The sequence below is a fragment of the Bos taurus genome, chromosome 12 (genome assembly GCF_002263795.3).
Source record: "Bos taurus isolate L1 Dominette 01449 registration number 42190680 breed Hereford chromosome 12, ARS-UCD2.0, whole genome shotgun sequence".
Classification (NCBI taxonomy): Eukaryota; Metazoa; Chordata; class Mammalia; order Artiodactyla; family Bovidae; genus Bos; species Bos taurus.
In genome coordinates this window covers 54,630,301-54,649,438 of record NC_037339.1, presented here as the reverse complement: position 1 = coordinate 54,649,438, position 19,138 = coordinate 54,630,301, and the positions used below count along the sequence as shown (strand labels likewise).

At 35.4% G+C, this 19,138-nt stretch overlaps 1 protein-coding gene across 1 annotated transcript in view; it reads right to left on the bottom strand.

The window, feature by feature from the left end:
- Window positions 1-255: 255 nt before the first annotated feature.
- NDFIP2 (Nedd4 family interacting protein 2) overlaps window positions 256-19,138 on the bottom strand; it is a 70,547-nt gene continuing 51,664 nt past the window's right edge. Inside the window, exons 5-8 of the mRNA NM_001205720.1 lie at window positions 11,835-11,959; window positions 7,260-7,326; window positions 4,485-4,590; window positions 256-2,424 (exon numbers count right to left, since the gene is read on the bottom strand). Of these exons, the coding sequence (NP_001192649.1) occupies window positions 4,487-4,590; window positions 7,260-7,326; window positions 11,835-11,959 (296 nt within the window). The 3' untranslated portion in view covers window positions 256-2,424; window positions 4,485-4,486. The remainder of the gene's footprint in view (window positions 2,425-4,484; window positions 4,591-7,259; window positions 7,327-11,834; window positions 11,960-19,138) is intronic.

Below are 19,138 nucleotides of genomic sequence, written 5' to 3'. Positions count from 1 at the left end.
ATAATAGAATTTGCGTTTTAAATTCCTAAAATGTATCCTGGACACACTGTATAGAAAATGTATTTTTACTTTAAATTCAGGCTTTTTTTTTTTCGTGAAAACATAAAGATGGATTTTTCTGGTCATAATGAGCTATTTCAAATATAACAGAAATAATGTAATACATTTTTTTTTGTATTAGCTTCCAACCTCCAATTCACATTCATTCAAAAACTGTTCATAGGTACCCTAACAAGGGTTTTGATTTTCAATTTATTTAAGGCAGAGTACAAAGGCGGTTAAGTGTCTCCGAAACATGGCAGCAGCCATGCTGTCCAAGCTCACAGGAAATGAAGGGAAGTGTGTAGGATTTGATAAATTCAGGAGAGAATGCTGTTTCCTAAAAGAATATTCTGAGTCTCCTCATTGGATGATGAGATTTAAGACAACCAATGAACTCTACCAATTAAAAGAGGATTAAGTAACAACACACTTGAATCTTACAGATTTGTGGGGATAAAAATCAAAACAAAAAGTGAAGTTTTGATGAAGGGTCAACATCTACATGCATAAACCAAGCATTAAGATCACAAAAAATAAAAATTTAATAAATTGATGTATGATAGATGATCTAGTAATTTTAACTTATTCTGTATCATAGCTTAATGTCATTTGAAAACTATTACAAAGTACAAGTTTATAGGAAATTAATATACAATAAAAAATTCTAACATGAGCTCACATTTCTTAGAAATAAATCCTAATTAATTTCCAATACAGGCAACTAAATCAAATATTTTTTCTTTATCCCAGGCTATTGTTAAAGGGTACCTTAATCAATAATCAAGGGTTCAAGATATTTTAATCAATAATAAAAAGGTTATACAGGGGAGGAGAATAAATGATGGAAACAAAATAGGAGGCTCAATCAGAAAAACAAAATGGCACGTTTAATTTACTAAAGACAATGAAGTAAAATGAGAAAACACAGAGAAATACAAAAAAGTTATAAAGAATAATAAATTTTATTTTTTCAGAAGTGGAAAATGACCCTGAATAGTTTTAAATGTATCTTTTAGTAGTTGGTGTCTAATAATAAACAAGCAATCAATTTTAAATGTTCTATATAGTTGTATTAACTGATTTTAAGTTTAAAAGGTAATTTTTAACATTGGCATTCAAAAGCAAAGATATAACTGAAAAGAAGACAGATGAACCATAAAATGATTTACAAAATGTAGTAGCTTATGAATGCAAAATAGATTCCAGTTGTAATAATACATATTCACATACACTTTCGCAACACACTCACACCCCCATATTCCACAGACACATTTCCATAACTTGAAAACAAATATTTCATGTATCTCGATTCAGGAAATGATTTTTACAAGTTAACCTTACAATCAGAAAGCAAGAAGATATTAAAAGCACAAGTTTTTATTCGCTAAGCTAAACATCTGAAGGAAAAAAATATTACAATGATACTGAAAGATATTTTTATTGGTTTTTTAAAAGATAAAATGCAAATAAGAATATCTTATTCAGAAAATTAATTTTCAAAAATGTCTTAAATGAAATAAATATAATATCTAATACAATCTCTTCCTCTAAGAATCTATAAGATGGACAATGCTAAAAACCAAGCTTCTCATTTTTGGCATGTCCTTTTAAAAAAAAGAAAAAAAGATTTTCTTATAAAGCAAATGTGGCATACCCACGTTTTCTAAAATTTGTCCTAAAACTATCTTTAACATCCAAATTTTCTAAATATATTAAGTCCACTTAAATTAAGGAAAAGATACCTAGTACAATTTCTAAGAAAACAATGCAGAAAGTAATTTATGCATGGTTTGCATGGTTATTTACAGAAAGTTTTGCTAAATAATGATATAACTATCATGTTCAAAAGTCTGACAAATCCTTTCTAATAATCAGCACTGCAGGTTTCAAAAAAACTTTATATATAACAAAGAATGTTTCCTCTGTAGAGTTACTAGATAAATCTGAGAGCCAGAAACTAAAGCATTTGACATGGTTAATAATTTTCATTTTTATTATACTAAATGTCAGGTCAGAAGTCAATGGCATTTACATGCTGGAAGACTGTTTATCACTCAACTCTTTCAATTATATCAAACACTGATTAATCAAATGTCACTGGACTTGACTGGGACAACTGTATGGTTTCTTTCAAGTCTATGCAAATCTTTTAAATGGGCACATATGCAATTCTGCAAAACCAATGAAATATAAATATTTAAAAGAATGAACAGAAATGGCTTTAAAGCATAAACCACTCTGCCATTCAATTTTGAAACTCTATCTTTTCTTCACAAATTTGTCTTCTGTGTTTAATAGTCTTCTATCCATTGAAGTTGCAGGTTTACAGATGATCTGGAAATTTCACATTGATATAAGAAAGGAATGTCTGGTCGATGCAGTCTAGGGACAGAGAAAGAATTAGTCTTAAAATGTATTAAGTTCCAATTATCCAAATGATAGTACAATGAAAACCCATTTTATAGTATGACATCAAGAATATAATAGCCTTTTGTTAAGAATGACATAAGTAGCACAGATCAAAATATATTCTAAAGTAAATTTCTAAAGGAGAGCATCTAAAAAATATTTACATTATATTTTAAACTCCTGAAAAGGCAAACAAGATAATCACACTGAATATTCACAGAATATCATTTAAATTAGTAAAATTACAAACTCTTAAGGTCACAGTAGACAAGTTAAAGATAGAATGTGACATCTTTAAGGGGAAGGAAGAAACATTAATGGAACATTTAAAATAATACTTAAATACAATCCAGAAATGTAACTGCAATCATCTTCAGCAGAATTAAGTAAATTATGTTAGCTTATATAACAGTCATATAAGCATAAAATTTAAGCAACCAAATCACAAACCATATAATTTATGTATACTTAGTCATAGCAACCCTGAAACATCTTGTACTTGGAGACACAGCAGGAAGTTAAGTGTTCTAGCAGACCTTTGGCTAATGCAGTTCAAATACTTGAAAAGTTCAAAACAATGAACTGTATAGTACTTGCTTTTAAAGTACTACAGTGAGGTATGAGGTCTCTTCATTGAAGATCTACTAGCCACACAATAAATAAATGCCTGTACTATACACACAGCCTCCAGAAACTTACTTGATAACTAGTAAGACAATCTCTGCTCGTTTCTTTATTTTTCCATTTATTCAAGATGTAGCCTCCATTGTTGATATAAACTGGTACATATTAAGAAAACAGTAACAGAGCTCCTATTTTCTTCGTACAACCTTTACTCCTTGATTCAGTGTGTTAAGATCAGTGCATGGCACTGCTTACAATAGCCAAAACATGGAAGCAACCTAAATGTCCACTGAAAGAGGAATGGATGAAGAAGATGTGGTACATACACACAATGGAGTATTGCTCAGCCATTAAAAAGAATGAAATAACGCCATATGCAGCAACAGAGATGGACACAGAGACTGTCATACTGAGCGGAGTGAGTCAGAGAAGGAGAAATAGCATATGACATCTCTTATATGGTTGCCAGGGGGAAGGGACAGTTAAGGAGTTTGGGATGGACAGGTACACACTGCTCTATTTAAAATGGATGATCAACAAGGACCTACTGTATAACACAGGGAACTCTGCTCAATGTTATGTAGCAGCCTGGATGGGAGGGGAGTTTGCGGGATAATGGATACATGTATATGTATGGCTGAGTCCCTTAGCTGTTCACCTGAAATTATCACAACATTGTTAATCAGCTAAACCTCGATAAATCATAAATGTTTTTTTTTTTAAAGATCAGTGCATAGCAAATTGCTTTTCAGTAGCAGAATTGGGTTTTTGTTTGTCTGTTTTAGCCTGCAGATACCTGTGTGAAATTCAGTGATGCAAAATGCCTATTCTTTCTGTGTAAGTGCTTTGTCATATTGTTTTTCAAGCCTTTAGATGCTGTGCTGGTGGTTACTTCGTATATAACGTGTAGCCAAGCTTTAAACAGAAATTTAAAGGTCTGATTTAAAGTTTTAGTTTACTCATAATGTATTTTTTAAAACTAAAATGTAATGAAATTCAATTTTTTAAATGGAAGTTATCTTAGAAGTTTGCAATTTTTAAAATTTAAATACTGTTAACTATTAAAAATCTATTAAAAACACTAAATTTGAGTAAACAACATGAATACACATTAAGCATTTAATATGCACGGGGTGAAGGGCTTCCTTGGTGGCTCAGTAGTAAAGTAATCCGCTTGCCAATGCAAGAGACAAGGGTTTGATCCCTTGGTTGGGAAGATCCCCTGGAGGAGGAAATGACAACTCATTCCAGTATTTTTATCTGCAAAATCCCATGGACAGAGGAGCCTGGCGATCTATAGTCCATGGAGTCTCAGAAGAGTCAGACACGATTTAGTGACTAAACAACAAATGCATGGGGTGAATTTGAATACAAAGGGAGTAAACAGTTAATATATTAATATTTCTTACCTCTATAATAAGAAGAAATACCTTGTTCTATGAGCAGCTGCCATACTTTCAGACATGTTTCTGACTTTTAGATAATTAACAAATCCTCTGAAGAAAAGAAGCAGGCCTGAGGAGGTTGAAATATATGGATATATTATGCTCTTACAAAGAAAGGGGATATGATAAATTTGAAATAGACAATTACAAACAAGGTCCTCTTGGTCGAAGGAATTTAATGTGTAGGATTCCATTCATTCCACATTTTACACTATAATGATAGCTCTATTGTAAGGAAATATAATAAAATTTTACTGCTACCTCCAAATTCTTTCAATTTGTTAAGCCTAGATGGATCTAAAGTAAAGCAAATCTAGCCATTAAAGTCCTAACTTACACAAAAATTCACACTTATTAAAATAATTTTTTAACAAGGAAAGCTACCTAATGTGTTTAAACTGATTCAACTCATAGATACCTCATTTTACATGAAACTTTTAAGTCACTATAATGACTAAGCAGACTAAGACATATTTACTGATATAAAGTATTCAAGAGAGAACATATGCAGCATATGTAATTGCTAACAGCTGTAGGATAAAACCAGTAATAAGCCTGTCTAGCCAGACCGAGTGCCTGTCATCTGCAAAATCTACATTTAGAGATACGTGAATTATGTAAATAATTCAATTATTAGTTCTTATTTCCAAGTAATAACTGTAGATTAATTTATAACAAAAAATTTGAGAAAAATCAAGACAAGGGACTTTGGAAGTAGCCCCTCTAGTGAGTTCTTGAATGACTTGAAATACATCTTCTATTTCAGTGTTCTCCTCTGTAAAACAGTATTTGTAAATAATAACCGTTTACATCAAAAGTATCTTTGGTAATCGATAAAGCCTATGAAATGTATCAAGTTTCAGATGAAAAATATTAGTTAAGTGTCAAAAGCATTACCACTATTAGGTGAAGTCTTTGATAAACTTAAGCATACCATTCTAAGGGAAATATTTATTAACTCTAGTCAATTTTTAACCAGGTAATAAGGGGGTGAGGTGGAGTTGGGGCAAGAAGCAGATGATATGTATGCAGGGAACTTTCCTCACCAGGAGGACGAGCCTGTCAATTTAAATTCAAAGTCTCAAATGAAATTTGTAACCCAATTCTAAGACAATAATTGAAGCCCTAAAATAAGAAGCATGGTTACAATAAATCAGAGACAGAAGACAGAAGAGAGGCACAAATGACTTAAAACAAGCGGTATAAATTCCACCTAACTCTGATCCCATCTGCTTCCCATATCCTCTTTTCCATGTGTGACTCCCACTCTGAATTCCGCCCTTATGCCCTTCCAGATGCTATTCAAAGATAATGACATTGTGATCCAAACATGAAAGTATTACTGAAAGATGTAAACCAAAATTATTTGTGAAATCCCTTCTTTAGTCTATGAAGCTGCTGTTGCTAAGACCTATTTTGCTCTGCTCATGCATTTCCCAAAATTAGCCAATTCCCACCTAGAAACCAATCAAGCAGCAGCTATGGTTTCTCAGCGTTCTGGGGTGTGTGCAATATTCTTCTGGGTATATGACAGCAACATTCCCATCACGGATTAAGCTTTCACATTCCCCTAAATGCTAGATTATGGCTCTGATGAGGAACTGGGGCTATGCCTGCATTCTACTGTGTTCCACAGTTGTCTTCGTAAGACTCTTCAATCCCCTAATATTTATAAGCAAGAATCTCACTCAATGTGCTTAAACACCTAAAAGATATTACAAATGTTTTCACTTTTGAGTAAGAAACTCAGTCAAGCACAGAATCAGTCAGAAAACCAGTAACAATTCAAAAAAAAACTAGTTAAACTTTTGTCTAATCTGACTCCCCAACAAAATCACAAGAGATATACAAATAATTGGAATAATTTCACTGTAATTATCAGAAAAAGAATCTAGGCTCTTTAGTGACCTTCGCTGACCATAAGATTTTGTTTCCTGAAAGATCCTACAGATGCAACAGCAGGACTAAATAAAAATACCAGGAGAACACTGCCACCTACTGAAGTGCTGTTTTCCGGTACAAGTAATTTACTACAGAAATGTGGGCTCTTAAACCTAAAGAGAAACAACCTGTATTTTTCATGTTGGTAAATAAATTTGAAATGTGGATTACAAGTATAATGTGATTTTAAGGTTAACTTAATTATCATACATCTAAAGAGGAAAACACAAGGAAACACAGATTGGAAATCCATAAAATTCATCAATATTAATAAACGATACGCCTGGTAAGAAGAAAACTCAACAGAAGCACTGTGATCATTAAGCATGAAGCCTTCCCTTACGCCTGACTGATTAATGATTAATGCAGAGTGCACTTCAAAAGTGTAAAGAATGTTTCAATGATCCAAAAATAAAATAGGTAGAATATCCAATTAGCTTCCTCTCAACATTTCCTACGATCATTAAAAGAAACTCACACATGTCTATTTTCCAAAATAAATGCTGAAGGCAATTATTTTTTAATCATCTTATGATTTTCAAGTTTTGCAGTATTCAGTTCATTCAACCACTGATTCTTTAAATTGACAGGCTCTGAATTTTAAATCAGAAACCAGAGTGTTATGTAGAACTATCTGGATAGCCAAGATGACGTGTGTTTGGATATGAGAATTTTTCAATAGAAAATTTTTCTTTCACTTAAATAACACAGTATATTTATATCTTACAATTTTAGGAAATACCAAAGTTAAACTAAATGTAAATTAGTCATACTGAAATGCATTAAGAATAAACTTACCAAGTACAAGAAATATCCACCAAAGCCAGTATTGTCCATTGAAATATCCAGTAAAATAATCAGAAAACTATGGAATGAACATAAATATATTTACTGTATTTATGGACCTAAATTTGAAAATCATAGATTAACCTCAGTTTCAGAATGATTTAATTCAAATAATTGTCAGCACATAAAACAGCACAAAAAGAGAAAAGAAAAAAATTACACATAAAATTATTTGAAGAAAAAAAAACTTTTAGAAGTTTTTTATCAGCAAACAAACTTATGCAAAATATTTAAGAAATAAAAATTAGTTTCAAACTGCCTGTAAGGAAGAAAGATAAGTGCTATGTATCCGAATCCAACATTTTTCTCATTAAAGAGTTCACATGTCAGTTCTTTTCTCATAATCTCTCAAAGCCACAACTACCATCCCAAACACACTACAGCAACCCGCTGCTTTAGATATTAACACCAAAAGCCACATTAGTTTAATCTTATCAGATGGGGATGTTCTGCTGACCTCTAAAAAGAAGAGCTTTTGACCTTCTGCACACCCCCTACTGTTAATCACTGCCAAGAATACTAGGCACATAAAGACCCCCAACTCATTAGAGTCTTTTTTATTTTCAAACTAGATGCTCCAGCATTCATTTCCCAACAGTGAGCTGAGAACAGCTAAATGAACCTTGAAGTGGCATTTCAACAGTTCCTATTAGTGGCTGTGGCAGACAGTTTATAAATTCTCTATGAAATGAGAATGTGAACAGACAGATGGAAGGTAGGGTTTGATGACACTGAACACAGGTATCTTTTACTTGATTTGACTGTGGACATGATGATTTATTATTTTTTAAAAGTTTTCTTTTTAAATCAGTCTCATTTTCCTGTTTATCTACTGTTTCTACCAGCCTCCAACCTGAATTGAACTAAAAATGAGTTTGTTAAAAGCATATTTGTCCTCAGATGTATGCACATTCGTCCTCAGATGTATCTATTTCCAAATTTGTACATAATTATTTCCAACTTTTCACTGGTAATTTCCACAAAAGATTAAAAAAAAAATCTTACAGGTTTGGTACGAACAAAACGCTTACAAACTTAAATAACGTTACTGTGTGGGAAAGCACATCCACTAAAGGGTATCTAAATTTTAAAGTAATTTCCCAGGAAGTATGTATAATACATGAACCATGATCTAAGTTCTCAGCTTTGAGTCTGAGAAATTTCAAAAAATAGAGATTTCAAAGTACCACTGTAGATACAAAGCCCATGTATTCCTACACCTTTAAAATATGTACAATGAAAGAAGAATTGGAAAACTGTGAAAATATAGCTTGTAAAGTAGGACAGCTGTATTACTTTTTAATCAAATGATTAATAAGAAACAAAAGGCTTTCATATAGGTTTTAGAGATTATAAGAACAAAAGGAATAAAGAACTAAAACCATACATTTTTACCTAATTCTTAAAATATATTTAATATACAATATCGCCAACAACAGGCAACCAGAAAAGAACAAAGAAATTCTTCACCAGAAGTACCGACCTGCAGCTGTTCTTTATCTGTTCCCAATTAAAGAATATAATTATCTTCATTTTGAAGTCAAAGGGAAAACTCACTACATAAAAAGAATAAACTAATAAGCCTTGGGGCTCATTAGTAAGTTATCAAACGTGTTTCAAAATACTAAAAAATCAGAGGGCTCAGTCAAGTTGTGTTTTGGGTTTTCTTAATAACTCATATTTAGTAGTTAACCACAGGCTGCAAGAAATCAAATTTTGGAAAATAAATTAACGAACAGTAAGAACTAATCTGACTTAAATTTTTGAAATAATTATGATTTTATTTTGTTAATATGACACTAGTATTTTTTTGTTTACTTCCTGCCTACTTTTAAAAGGAATTGTCAGCTTTTACTAAAATATATATGCAATTTTAAACAAATAATAAAAACATTAAAAGCCTAGGAGAGAATCTTGGGCTAAACATATTTACATTAAATGTGAGGCTCACAGCAATTCAGAAACGAAAAGAAAAGAGAAACAAAAAGAAAAGCAGCAATGTGATTTATAAATTACTTATTATCTAATAAAAGGAAATGCTGGGCTTTTAGGAAAAAACCTTTCCCTCAGCACTGAACTCCAAGGAGAATTTATTGCTTGGAGCATTGTAACAAAAGTCAAAGTACAGTCAAAGTTACAGAGGCAGTACAAAATTAGGGAAACGGGCACTGAACGGAAGTCAAGCTAGATTCTAATCCACAAACTGTGGGACACTCAGCAAGCTATTAGACTTTTTATTCTGTTTCATCATCAATAAAATGGCTAGTTTGTCTCCAGCATCACTGACGACACAGGATTATTCGGTGTTTATAATAAATCATACCTGGAACATAGTAAGTGCTCACTGAATGGCAGCTATTATTTTAAAACAGAAGATTCCTTAAAATCCTTTTCTTATATCAATTCTCAATATACACTACAGGTATAACATTAACCTTAACTCAGTAAAGGTATTTTAAAGGGAAACTAAACAAACAAACAAAAAAAGGCGGGGTGGGGGGGGGACTAAACTGTCCCAGGGATTAAACTTCATTCTATTAAATTCCTTACAAAACTTTGAGAAACTCCAGTCTTTGAATTTAAGGTCCCATCTTATCACACTGACTGGAGTTGATGAGAAAACAATCTAACTCCTTCGCAACCTGGGGTTCTATGAGAGAATTAGGCCTTAATATACTAGAGTCAAACACTGCATATTATGCATTGATTTATTTTTTATGTTCTAGAATGATACTAGCAATTCAATAACCTTAGGAAAACTGAGAAAGTCAAATCATTTTCCATGTTCTGTGACTCAGACAAGAAATCCCATTTGAATAAAAGTCATTAATTCTATTACTAATATAACCAGGGTTGGACTAGATTATCTAGTTCCAACTCTTGAGTTTTTCCTACTGGTAACTTCTGCAGGGGCAGGGACTGTCTCTTTATCTCTGCATGCCTCATAACACCTAACAGATTTATGCTTGTGGTGAGAACCTACTTTACATTTTTCAAATGAAATTAAAACAAGGAACTGCCAGGGGGCAGTTCTTATAATGGCCAGGTTTTAATCACCTTAAAAGAAGCCAGTTTGCAGGTCCCACCAAGAATCTGGGACTGTTTAATAACCACAGCCTATAATCTGGTCTGAACAGAAACATGGTCTGACAAGATTACTGAAACCCTGGGAAGTAATATAATAAGTTTAAAATTAATGAAAAAACACATAAAATTCAGTTTTAATATTTTTTTTAATGGGTGATTTTCTTAAGATATTTGATAATCTAGGTGCGTAAATGAAGTGTCTGAAGCACTGAAGCTGACATATTAGTATGTGGTTCTACTGAAAATTTCAGGAGGACTTGACTCATTCAATTAGAAGTCATTGTTTAAATAAACATGATTTGTGGAAAGTATAAATTTTATTAATTGTATATAGCATTTATATGTGTGGGTTACTTTTAATAAGAGTAACTAATTAACAAAGCCACTTTCCTAGCTGAAGAAACCAGGGGAAAATCCTTGTAAAAACGAGCCAAAGGGGCCTTCAGGAGGCAAAGGAAAAGAGCTGGGGGAAGGTTATGCTAACAATAGTACTACCTGTGCAATGGTTACAAAAATTTTATTTTTTTGCTGAGATGGGAGAAAGGTAAGAACTTACTGTTATCTCCCTACACATCATTTTGTAAACAACATGAGGGAGACAGGGTGATTTCCAGGAACAACTGGAAAATGAGAAGAAAGGCTTAGAAGGAACATAGGAGTTGAACCCAGGTCTCCCACATTGCAGGGAGGTTCTTTACCAGCTGAGTCACAAGGGAAGCCCAAGAATACTGGAATGGGTAGCCTATCCCTTCTCCAGCAGATCTTCCCAACCCAGGAATCGAACCAGGGTCTCCTGCACTGCAGGCAGATTCTTTACCAACTGAGCTATCAGGGAAGCCGATAAAGGAAAAGATGAGTTCTAATAACTACCTTAAAGGCGTGTACTTTTACTTTTTGGGGCCTTCCCAGTGGATCAGTAAGAGAATATTTAAATCCATGATAATTTCACTAGCCAATGGAAATGTTTACGTCTTAACTAATTCCAGGCAGACCTATGCTTTATCACAATAGTGGCAGCCATGATTCACTGAGCACATACACTTGTGCAGTAACTGGGCAAGGCACTCAAAATATGTCCTGTTCTTACCTCACAAAAATACTGAAAGGCACCTATTATCTATTATGAAGAAACTAACGCTCTGAACAATTTAAAAACTTAAAAGTCAGAACAATGATATAAAAATGATGAGATTCAAACTCAAATTTATCTGATTTCAAAGTTCTTTCCACATACTAACAAGTTCTCATACAATACAGTCAGAAAATGTTCACACCACAGAGATCACTATGATAACTAAGGATAGAAGTTAAGAATTAAGTCTCAAAATAATTGAAATCATATACACAAAATACACAAAATGAACATTTACGAATCACACAGGAAATTTCATGTACTTTAATTTTAGCGATAAAAGTGGTAGAGGCTATCAAGACACTCACCCTGACAATAAGGATCCATTTGATCAATGAAAGGCCAAATCCACAGATGGCACCATACCTTCCAGCGATGGTGTTGGTGATACAGAAGGATAAACAAAATCCAAGCCAGTTGAAAATAAATGCCACTGAAAGCAAGAGAAATAATTCTTTTAAAAGACGACACACTGGAAACAAATGAACAGAGACCTAATTCAGAAGACCTGAGTTTGATCCCTGGGTTGGGAAGATCCCTTGGAGAAAGGCATGGCAACACACTCCAGTATTCTTGCCTGGAATTCCATGTACAGAGAAGCCTAGCAGGCTACAGGGCATCATCTCAAAGAGTAGGACATGACTGAGCGACTAACGCCACTACTACTTCGTGGAATATAAATAATACTTCACTGCTCAATGGAAATAGCAGTTCTCTTTCTTTTAACTCTGTATTAATTAAGTCTTCCTTACAGACTGTAGTCTACCTTTTTCAAACTATTTAGTTGTTTACTATCCATTAACAAATGGGTAAGCTTGGTTTCTTGTCAGTTTGGTCAACAAGAATCAATACCTTAGAGCTTACAACCCAAAAGATGAAATTGTAATTTTAAACCAGTTAAAAATTAAGTCACAAAGTGGCTGGCATGCAATCCTACCCAAAAAGTCTAGTCTAAGACACCAGCCGACCAAATCGGCTTTTTAAAAAAGCAGTATTAAAGATGAGCTGAATAAAGTATGTATTTTAATAATAAATAAATTATACTAATGTTCCAGGAGCAAATATTGTTCACAGCCTCCTCCTACCTAACAAAACCTGTGGTTCCCCTTCCCAGGAACCCACCCACTTCTAGAGCCTGCATTTAACGGGTGGCTGGACTCCATACTTAGCCCCCAAAGGTGAGTCCTGAGTAGTCTGGGAAAATCACAAGAGGCCCAAATCCCCTGCCAGTGATTTTATTTTGTAAATAGGACTTCTGAAAAACATTCTTAAAAACACAGCAAGGAGAGAGAGGATGGAATTTAGGCTAAATGACAGGAGCTCTAAATTGATCATTATTGAAGCTGGGTGATGGATATGCAGATGCTTTAATTTTTTTAATTGAAATAGACTTGATTTACAATGTTGTGTGTGCTTATTTTAAATTTTTGGCCACTTCTTAAAGCATGTGGGATCTTAGTTCTCCAACCAGGGATTAAACCCTGCACCCCCTTGCACTGGAAGACTGAGTCTTAACCACTAGACCACCAAGGAAATCCTACAGAGATGTTTAATTTACTCTCATCCAGTTTGAGAATTTCTACAATAAAAGCTTTAAAAAAAGGAAGAAGAAGAAAAAGTAGAGGCCCTTCTTCTTCCACTGGATGTCACATTTAATCATCATACCTGAAACTGTTGCCATGATCCTGCTATCAGCCTGAGAACTAAACCACCATTCTAAGTCTGCTGGGGTGGATTGTGGAGGGGTGGATGGTTAGATGGTGGGTGGGTGGGTTTGTGTGCACGTGAGCATGTATGTGTGTGTGTGTTGTCTTCGTGAAGAAGAAAGCAAAGCAGAGCAAGTCTGTGCCTGAGGTCTGCTTATCCAGAGACTTCTGCTTTTATGAGACAGTCTCCTATGTATTTACAATGGCTGAGTGAGGGTTTTCTACTATTTGTAGCATAAAGCATTCTGACCTGGGATTCTATCCCAGGTCCCTGAGATATAATCAGAGTGCCATATTTATGTTCAAGATATCAACAATATCACAATAATAATAGCAATAATAATAATAAAACTAAAGACCAACTTGAACATAAGTCTTGTTCACTGCTCATCCTCTCACCCTAAATATCTCCAACCAAGCCCCAGGGAGAATAAAGTAAATTACCTAGAGAAATTCTGGTTTTTCAAAATTCTAAAGACCTAGAGGAAATGTTTTAAGGTAAGTTCAAATGAAATGGCTATTTCTTTGAGGGAATGTCCCTACTATTATCATTTCTTCCTTCCTAAAACTTTCTAGATGCAACCTTTTTGATCATTAATGGGAAGCTATAATACATGGTGATGGAATAGCCAGAAAAATCAATTTTGAAATAAGAGATGTGTGTGAGTCACAACTCACTCACTGGATATACAACCTTGGACTCACTGCTGACTTCTGTTGAGCCACAGTTCTCTGATCTTTAAGCACCGACTTCATGAGATTGATAAGACGATTAAATGAGAATGAAAAAGCTTAGCACAGCACCTGGCACACGGTGGTTGCTAAAAAATGTCTGCCACCATCCCTATACATACAAAACGATCTCTTCACATTAGAGTGGGCCCCATCTTTCCTGCCAAAAACATTTCAGGAGACACTACTATAAATAAAGAGTGTGGAAGTGTGGAAGTCGCTCAGTGGTGTCCAACTCTGCAACCCCATGGACTGTAGTCTGCCAGGCTCCTCTGTCCATGGGATTCTCCAGGTAAGAATACTAGAGTGGGTTGCCATGTCCTCCTCCAGGGATCTTCCCGACCCAGGGATCAAACCTGGGTCTCAGGCACTGCAGGCAGACCCTTTACATCTGAGCCACCAAGGAAGCTATACTATATAAAGCTTGTTTATTCTCTAATTTTAGCTACCATACTGGACAACACAGATAGAACATTTCCATCGTTCTAGAATAATCTATTGCATATAGCAGCTCTCTAACTAACTGGCTAATATTTGTGTTAACTGTGGGGAAAGCAGATAACAAAACCAGTTTCATATCTATTTAAAGAACTGACATTACCAAGCAGCAGCAGAGATTCCCAACTGGTTGCTATATATGTGCTAATGACAAGCTGAGGTGTTTCTCTCCTCAACCCTTAGGGCAGGCAGGAGAGGTCTGGGGCAGAGGACAGACACCTCCAGTCCTGAGCACCCCATCCCAGTGTGCTATGAACATTCTATCATTTTGCAAGTATCTCATGTCACAGGTATCTTCCTATATCAAAACACAGGAAGCACTGACAGAGAAATCCAAAACAGCAAAATATTTCAAAAGTGTTATTTTTTTTGTACCACTGAGCATGTATATGTTTAGCTCTGGGGGGAAAAAGCATTTAAACACTGTCCAGTTTCTTCAAAATCAGACCTACCACTATCTACTAGACATATCATTGTGCCCCAAAGAGGAACAAGATTCAAAAGGACGAAAAAGTACTTAATGAGGTGTCATGTTTTCTTTATGGGCTCCACCAGCAGTATGAATTCCTATAAACTGTGCTCATGTGATATAATTTGTTACTGACTGAACTGCACTCGCCTCGAAACTTGTAGATTAAAGTCCTAACCCCCCAGTGTGACTTATGTAGAGACAGGGCCTTCAGAGAGGGAGTTACGAGTACCTGAGGTTATAAGGGTAAAGCCGTAATATAACAGGACTGGTGTCCCTACAGGAAGAGGCAGAGATGACAGAGAGTTCTCTGTGCACACACGCAGAGGCGAGGCCATGTGAGGACACTGCAAGAAGACAGCCATCTGCAAGCCAGGAGGAGAACCCTCACCAGAAACCAAGTTTTCTGGCTCTCTGATCTCAGACTTCTAGCTTCCAGAACCGTGAGAAAATAAATTTTCATTGTTTAAGCCACCTAGACTGTGATATTTTGTTACAGCAGCCTGAACAGACAAACATGTAACTTAATCACCTTTAACTGCTCTCACATACACAGGCACTAGTTAAACAGAGCTGTGACTACTGCAGCATAGATGGATTCACTTTTTATGCCCTTTGGCCTATAAGACAGAAAGTAAAGATGAGTAAGTCTTTAAGGTACAGAAAGGGCAGAGCATTCCATTCTGGATCCTCACAGGGTCCCCAGCCTCTGGGATCTAATGCCTGATGATCTGAGGTAGAGCTGATGTCACAGTTGAAATAAAGTACACAATAAATGCAATGCACACGAATCATCCCCAAACCATCCCCCCTCCTCCCTGGTCTGTGGAAAAATTGTCTTCCATGAAACTGGTCCCTGGTGCCAAAACGTTGAGTACTGCTAAGACACGTCTGAATCGTCAGGAAAAGGATTTAATAAACATACACTAAACCTCAGGTATGGAAAATCCATAAAAGAATGTGTAGTAGAGACAGATGAACAGATATCAATACATGCCTAAGAGAGAAGACATGAATACTTTTCTTTCAGCTCCACCTTCATTCATGCATGTTCCGCTAGAGAGCTAGAACAAAATAAGGAAGCTTAAAAGGTGTAGGGATGGGACTTTCCGGTCGGTCAAGTGGCTTTGACTCCACACTTCCAATCAGAAGTCTGAGATCAATGAGTCAGAAAATTCCATTTCTGGTGAGGGTTCTCTTCCTGGCTTGCAGATGGCTGGTTAGGGAACTAGATCCCACATAGCACAATTAAAAATCCACACGCCACAAATGAAAAGATCCCACAGACAGCAGTGAAAACTGAAGATCCTGCATGTCGCAACTAAGACCTGGCACAGCAAAATAAATCAAAAATTTTTTTTTTTTAAAAGGTGGAGGTCACCTATTCCCAACACAGCAAGGCCCAAGATGGAACCCAGAGAAGCAACAGGTTCATATAAGCTATACTCCTGTGGAAAAGTAAGATTTGGGGGAGTAAATAACAGGGAAGTAGGAAAATTAGCACAGGAAAGTTGGTAAAGTATGCTTAGTGTTGCTCCAATTATAATTCTCCGCTTGCGGTCCTTTTTTTTTTTTTTAAGAGCAAATAAGGCAGGTTTACACAGGTGAATGGCATCTGAAAGAAGGCTGCCAATCAACTGACTTACTGGAACTGAGAGGAAGGAGAACACCACCTGCTCTTAACAGCACTCATAATTCATGGCATTTCACGTATACTAACTCATGGGACCCTTACATTAGCCTTTGAAGAAGGCCGAGATCAGAATTAATTCCCTTTCACAGAAGGGCAAATTACGACTCAGAACAGTTAGGCTCCACACATGAAGTCACAAGGTAAGTAAGAAGCGTTGTAGGTAGGACTGTGGCACCCAAGTCTTTTTCTTTTTTTTTTGCAACCAAGTCTTTTACACCTGTATACACTGATCATTTTATATATATACCTTCCACCTACCCAAAGAATTTGTTGGGTAATCAGAAAGCAATACTATATACTATAGTTTATCCATTAACTAGTATGGCTACACTTTTACATTTTCAATAGCCACAAGATATGTATAATAATAAAGGGAAAAGAGTAACTCCACAGTGAAGAAAGCTGGCGGACACCACCTTATCCTGATGAGAGTTAACATCACTAGTAATAAGAATTCTAGTAATAAGATACCCAGTAATAAGGTATCTAGATCATTGCCTTCTGATATGATGCACTGAAAACACAGCATTTCTGTGGTGTTCTTGGGGGTGGGGGGGAGGGCGATGCAAAGTGGGGCCGAATGTACCACCTGAATCTAATGGAAACATTAGCTAAATCCAAATTGAAAGACATTTCACAAAATAACTGACCAGGATTCTACAGAAGAATCAAAATTGTTACAAAACAAAGACAGACTAAGAAACTGTTCTGGATTGAGGCAGATGATGGAAACACAGAGGCTAATGACTTCCCTGGTAGCTCAGATGGTAAAGCCTCTGCCTACGATGCAGGAGACCTGGGTTCAATCCCTGGGTTGGGAAGGTCTCCTGGAGAAGGAAATGGCACCCCACTCCAGGATTCTTGCCTGGAAAATCCCATGGACAGAGGAGCCTGGTAGGCTACAGTCCATGGGGTTGCAAAGAGTCAGACACAACTGAGCGACTTCACTTCACAATACAATGTGTAATCCCAAAATAGATGCTAGACCAAGAAAAAGACATCCGTGGGACAGCTGGGAAAATCTGAAAAAGGTCTACAAACTAGTCAGTGTTATTTCATGATGTTAATTTAACTTCCCAATGTTGATCACTAAAGTTATGTATGTTAACACTTGGAAAAGCTGGATGAAAGCTATATGCCAATTGTACTGTTTCTGCATGTTTCTTCCTAAATTTGAAATTATTTCAAAAATGAAAAGTTTAAAATGTTTAAATTTTAAACAATTTGATACTTGCTCTGGAAACAAATAAGTGAATATTACAAATGAATGAACACCAATATAATACTAACATTAAGCACTTATTAATTTTATCAAAGAAAAATCCTCATTATATATGAATGCACCACATTTCAAACAGACCCAAAGAATAACTGATTTTACTATACTTGATTCTGAACTGCATAAAGGCAAATTTCTGTCTCATCCTTATGCAATTCTCTTTATTTAAACTATCAACAGTTGAGAAAAACATGAAGCTAACAATGTATTAATTTTCAGACATTTCCAATAAACTACAAGCAATGAAATGACCAAAAAATTATTTTCCTTATAAACAGAACAAATTCAATAAAATTTAATACTTCACAAATATTATGAGTTTCTTAAGGTACAGTTACAACTCTTATATATCTCCCCTTTCTAGATGCAATTACAATACATGAGCCCAAAGCTGTATAAAAACCTAGCTTTATATGAAGAAAGTAAGTCACTGATGCCTAACAAGGCAATCAATGTATGGTACCCAGATAACCTCTTTAAGAACTATCGTTTATATGACTCATCCATGGTAGGTACTTGAAAGTACTTACTGAATAAAGATATTCAATATCACTAATCATTGGGGAAATGCAAATTAGACCACAACTAGATACCAGCACATAACTATTAGATTTCTAAAATTTTTTAAACTCTCAGTACCAAATGCTGATGAGGATCGGAGCAATAGGAACACTCATTCACTGCTGGTGGGAATGCAGAATGGAACCGGAAGAATTTCTTACAAATCAGAGTTCACATTTCAAAACATCTTTCTAATTCTTTTTAAACTTACTTGAAAGTGAAAGTGAAGTAGCCCAGCTGTATGAGACTCTTTGCGACCCCATGGACTGTAGTTTGCCAGGCTCCTCCGTCCATGAGATTTTCCAGGCAAGAATACTGGAGTGGGTTGCCATTTCCTTCTCCAGGGGATCTTCATGACCAGCGGTTGAACCCGAGTCTCCAGCACTGCAGCGCAGACTCTTTACCGTCTAAGCCACCAGGGAAGCCCAACTTACAAATAACCTAGTATCTCTTTAACTATGTTTCCCTCAAATCTAAAATGGGAATAATCCAAGTGATTAATTATTATGATAGCATGCTGATATGAAGACTCACACATGGTACAAAAGGACAAACCTCAGAAAAGTTTTCTAAGTAGAATATAGATTACGTTTTTAAGCACGAGAGTTCAAGTAATTTCCACAGAATGTCACTTATCCAATGAACCAAACCTTAATTTCTAGCTTTTAACTAAC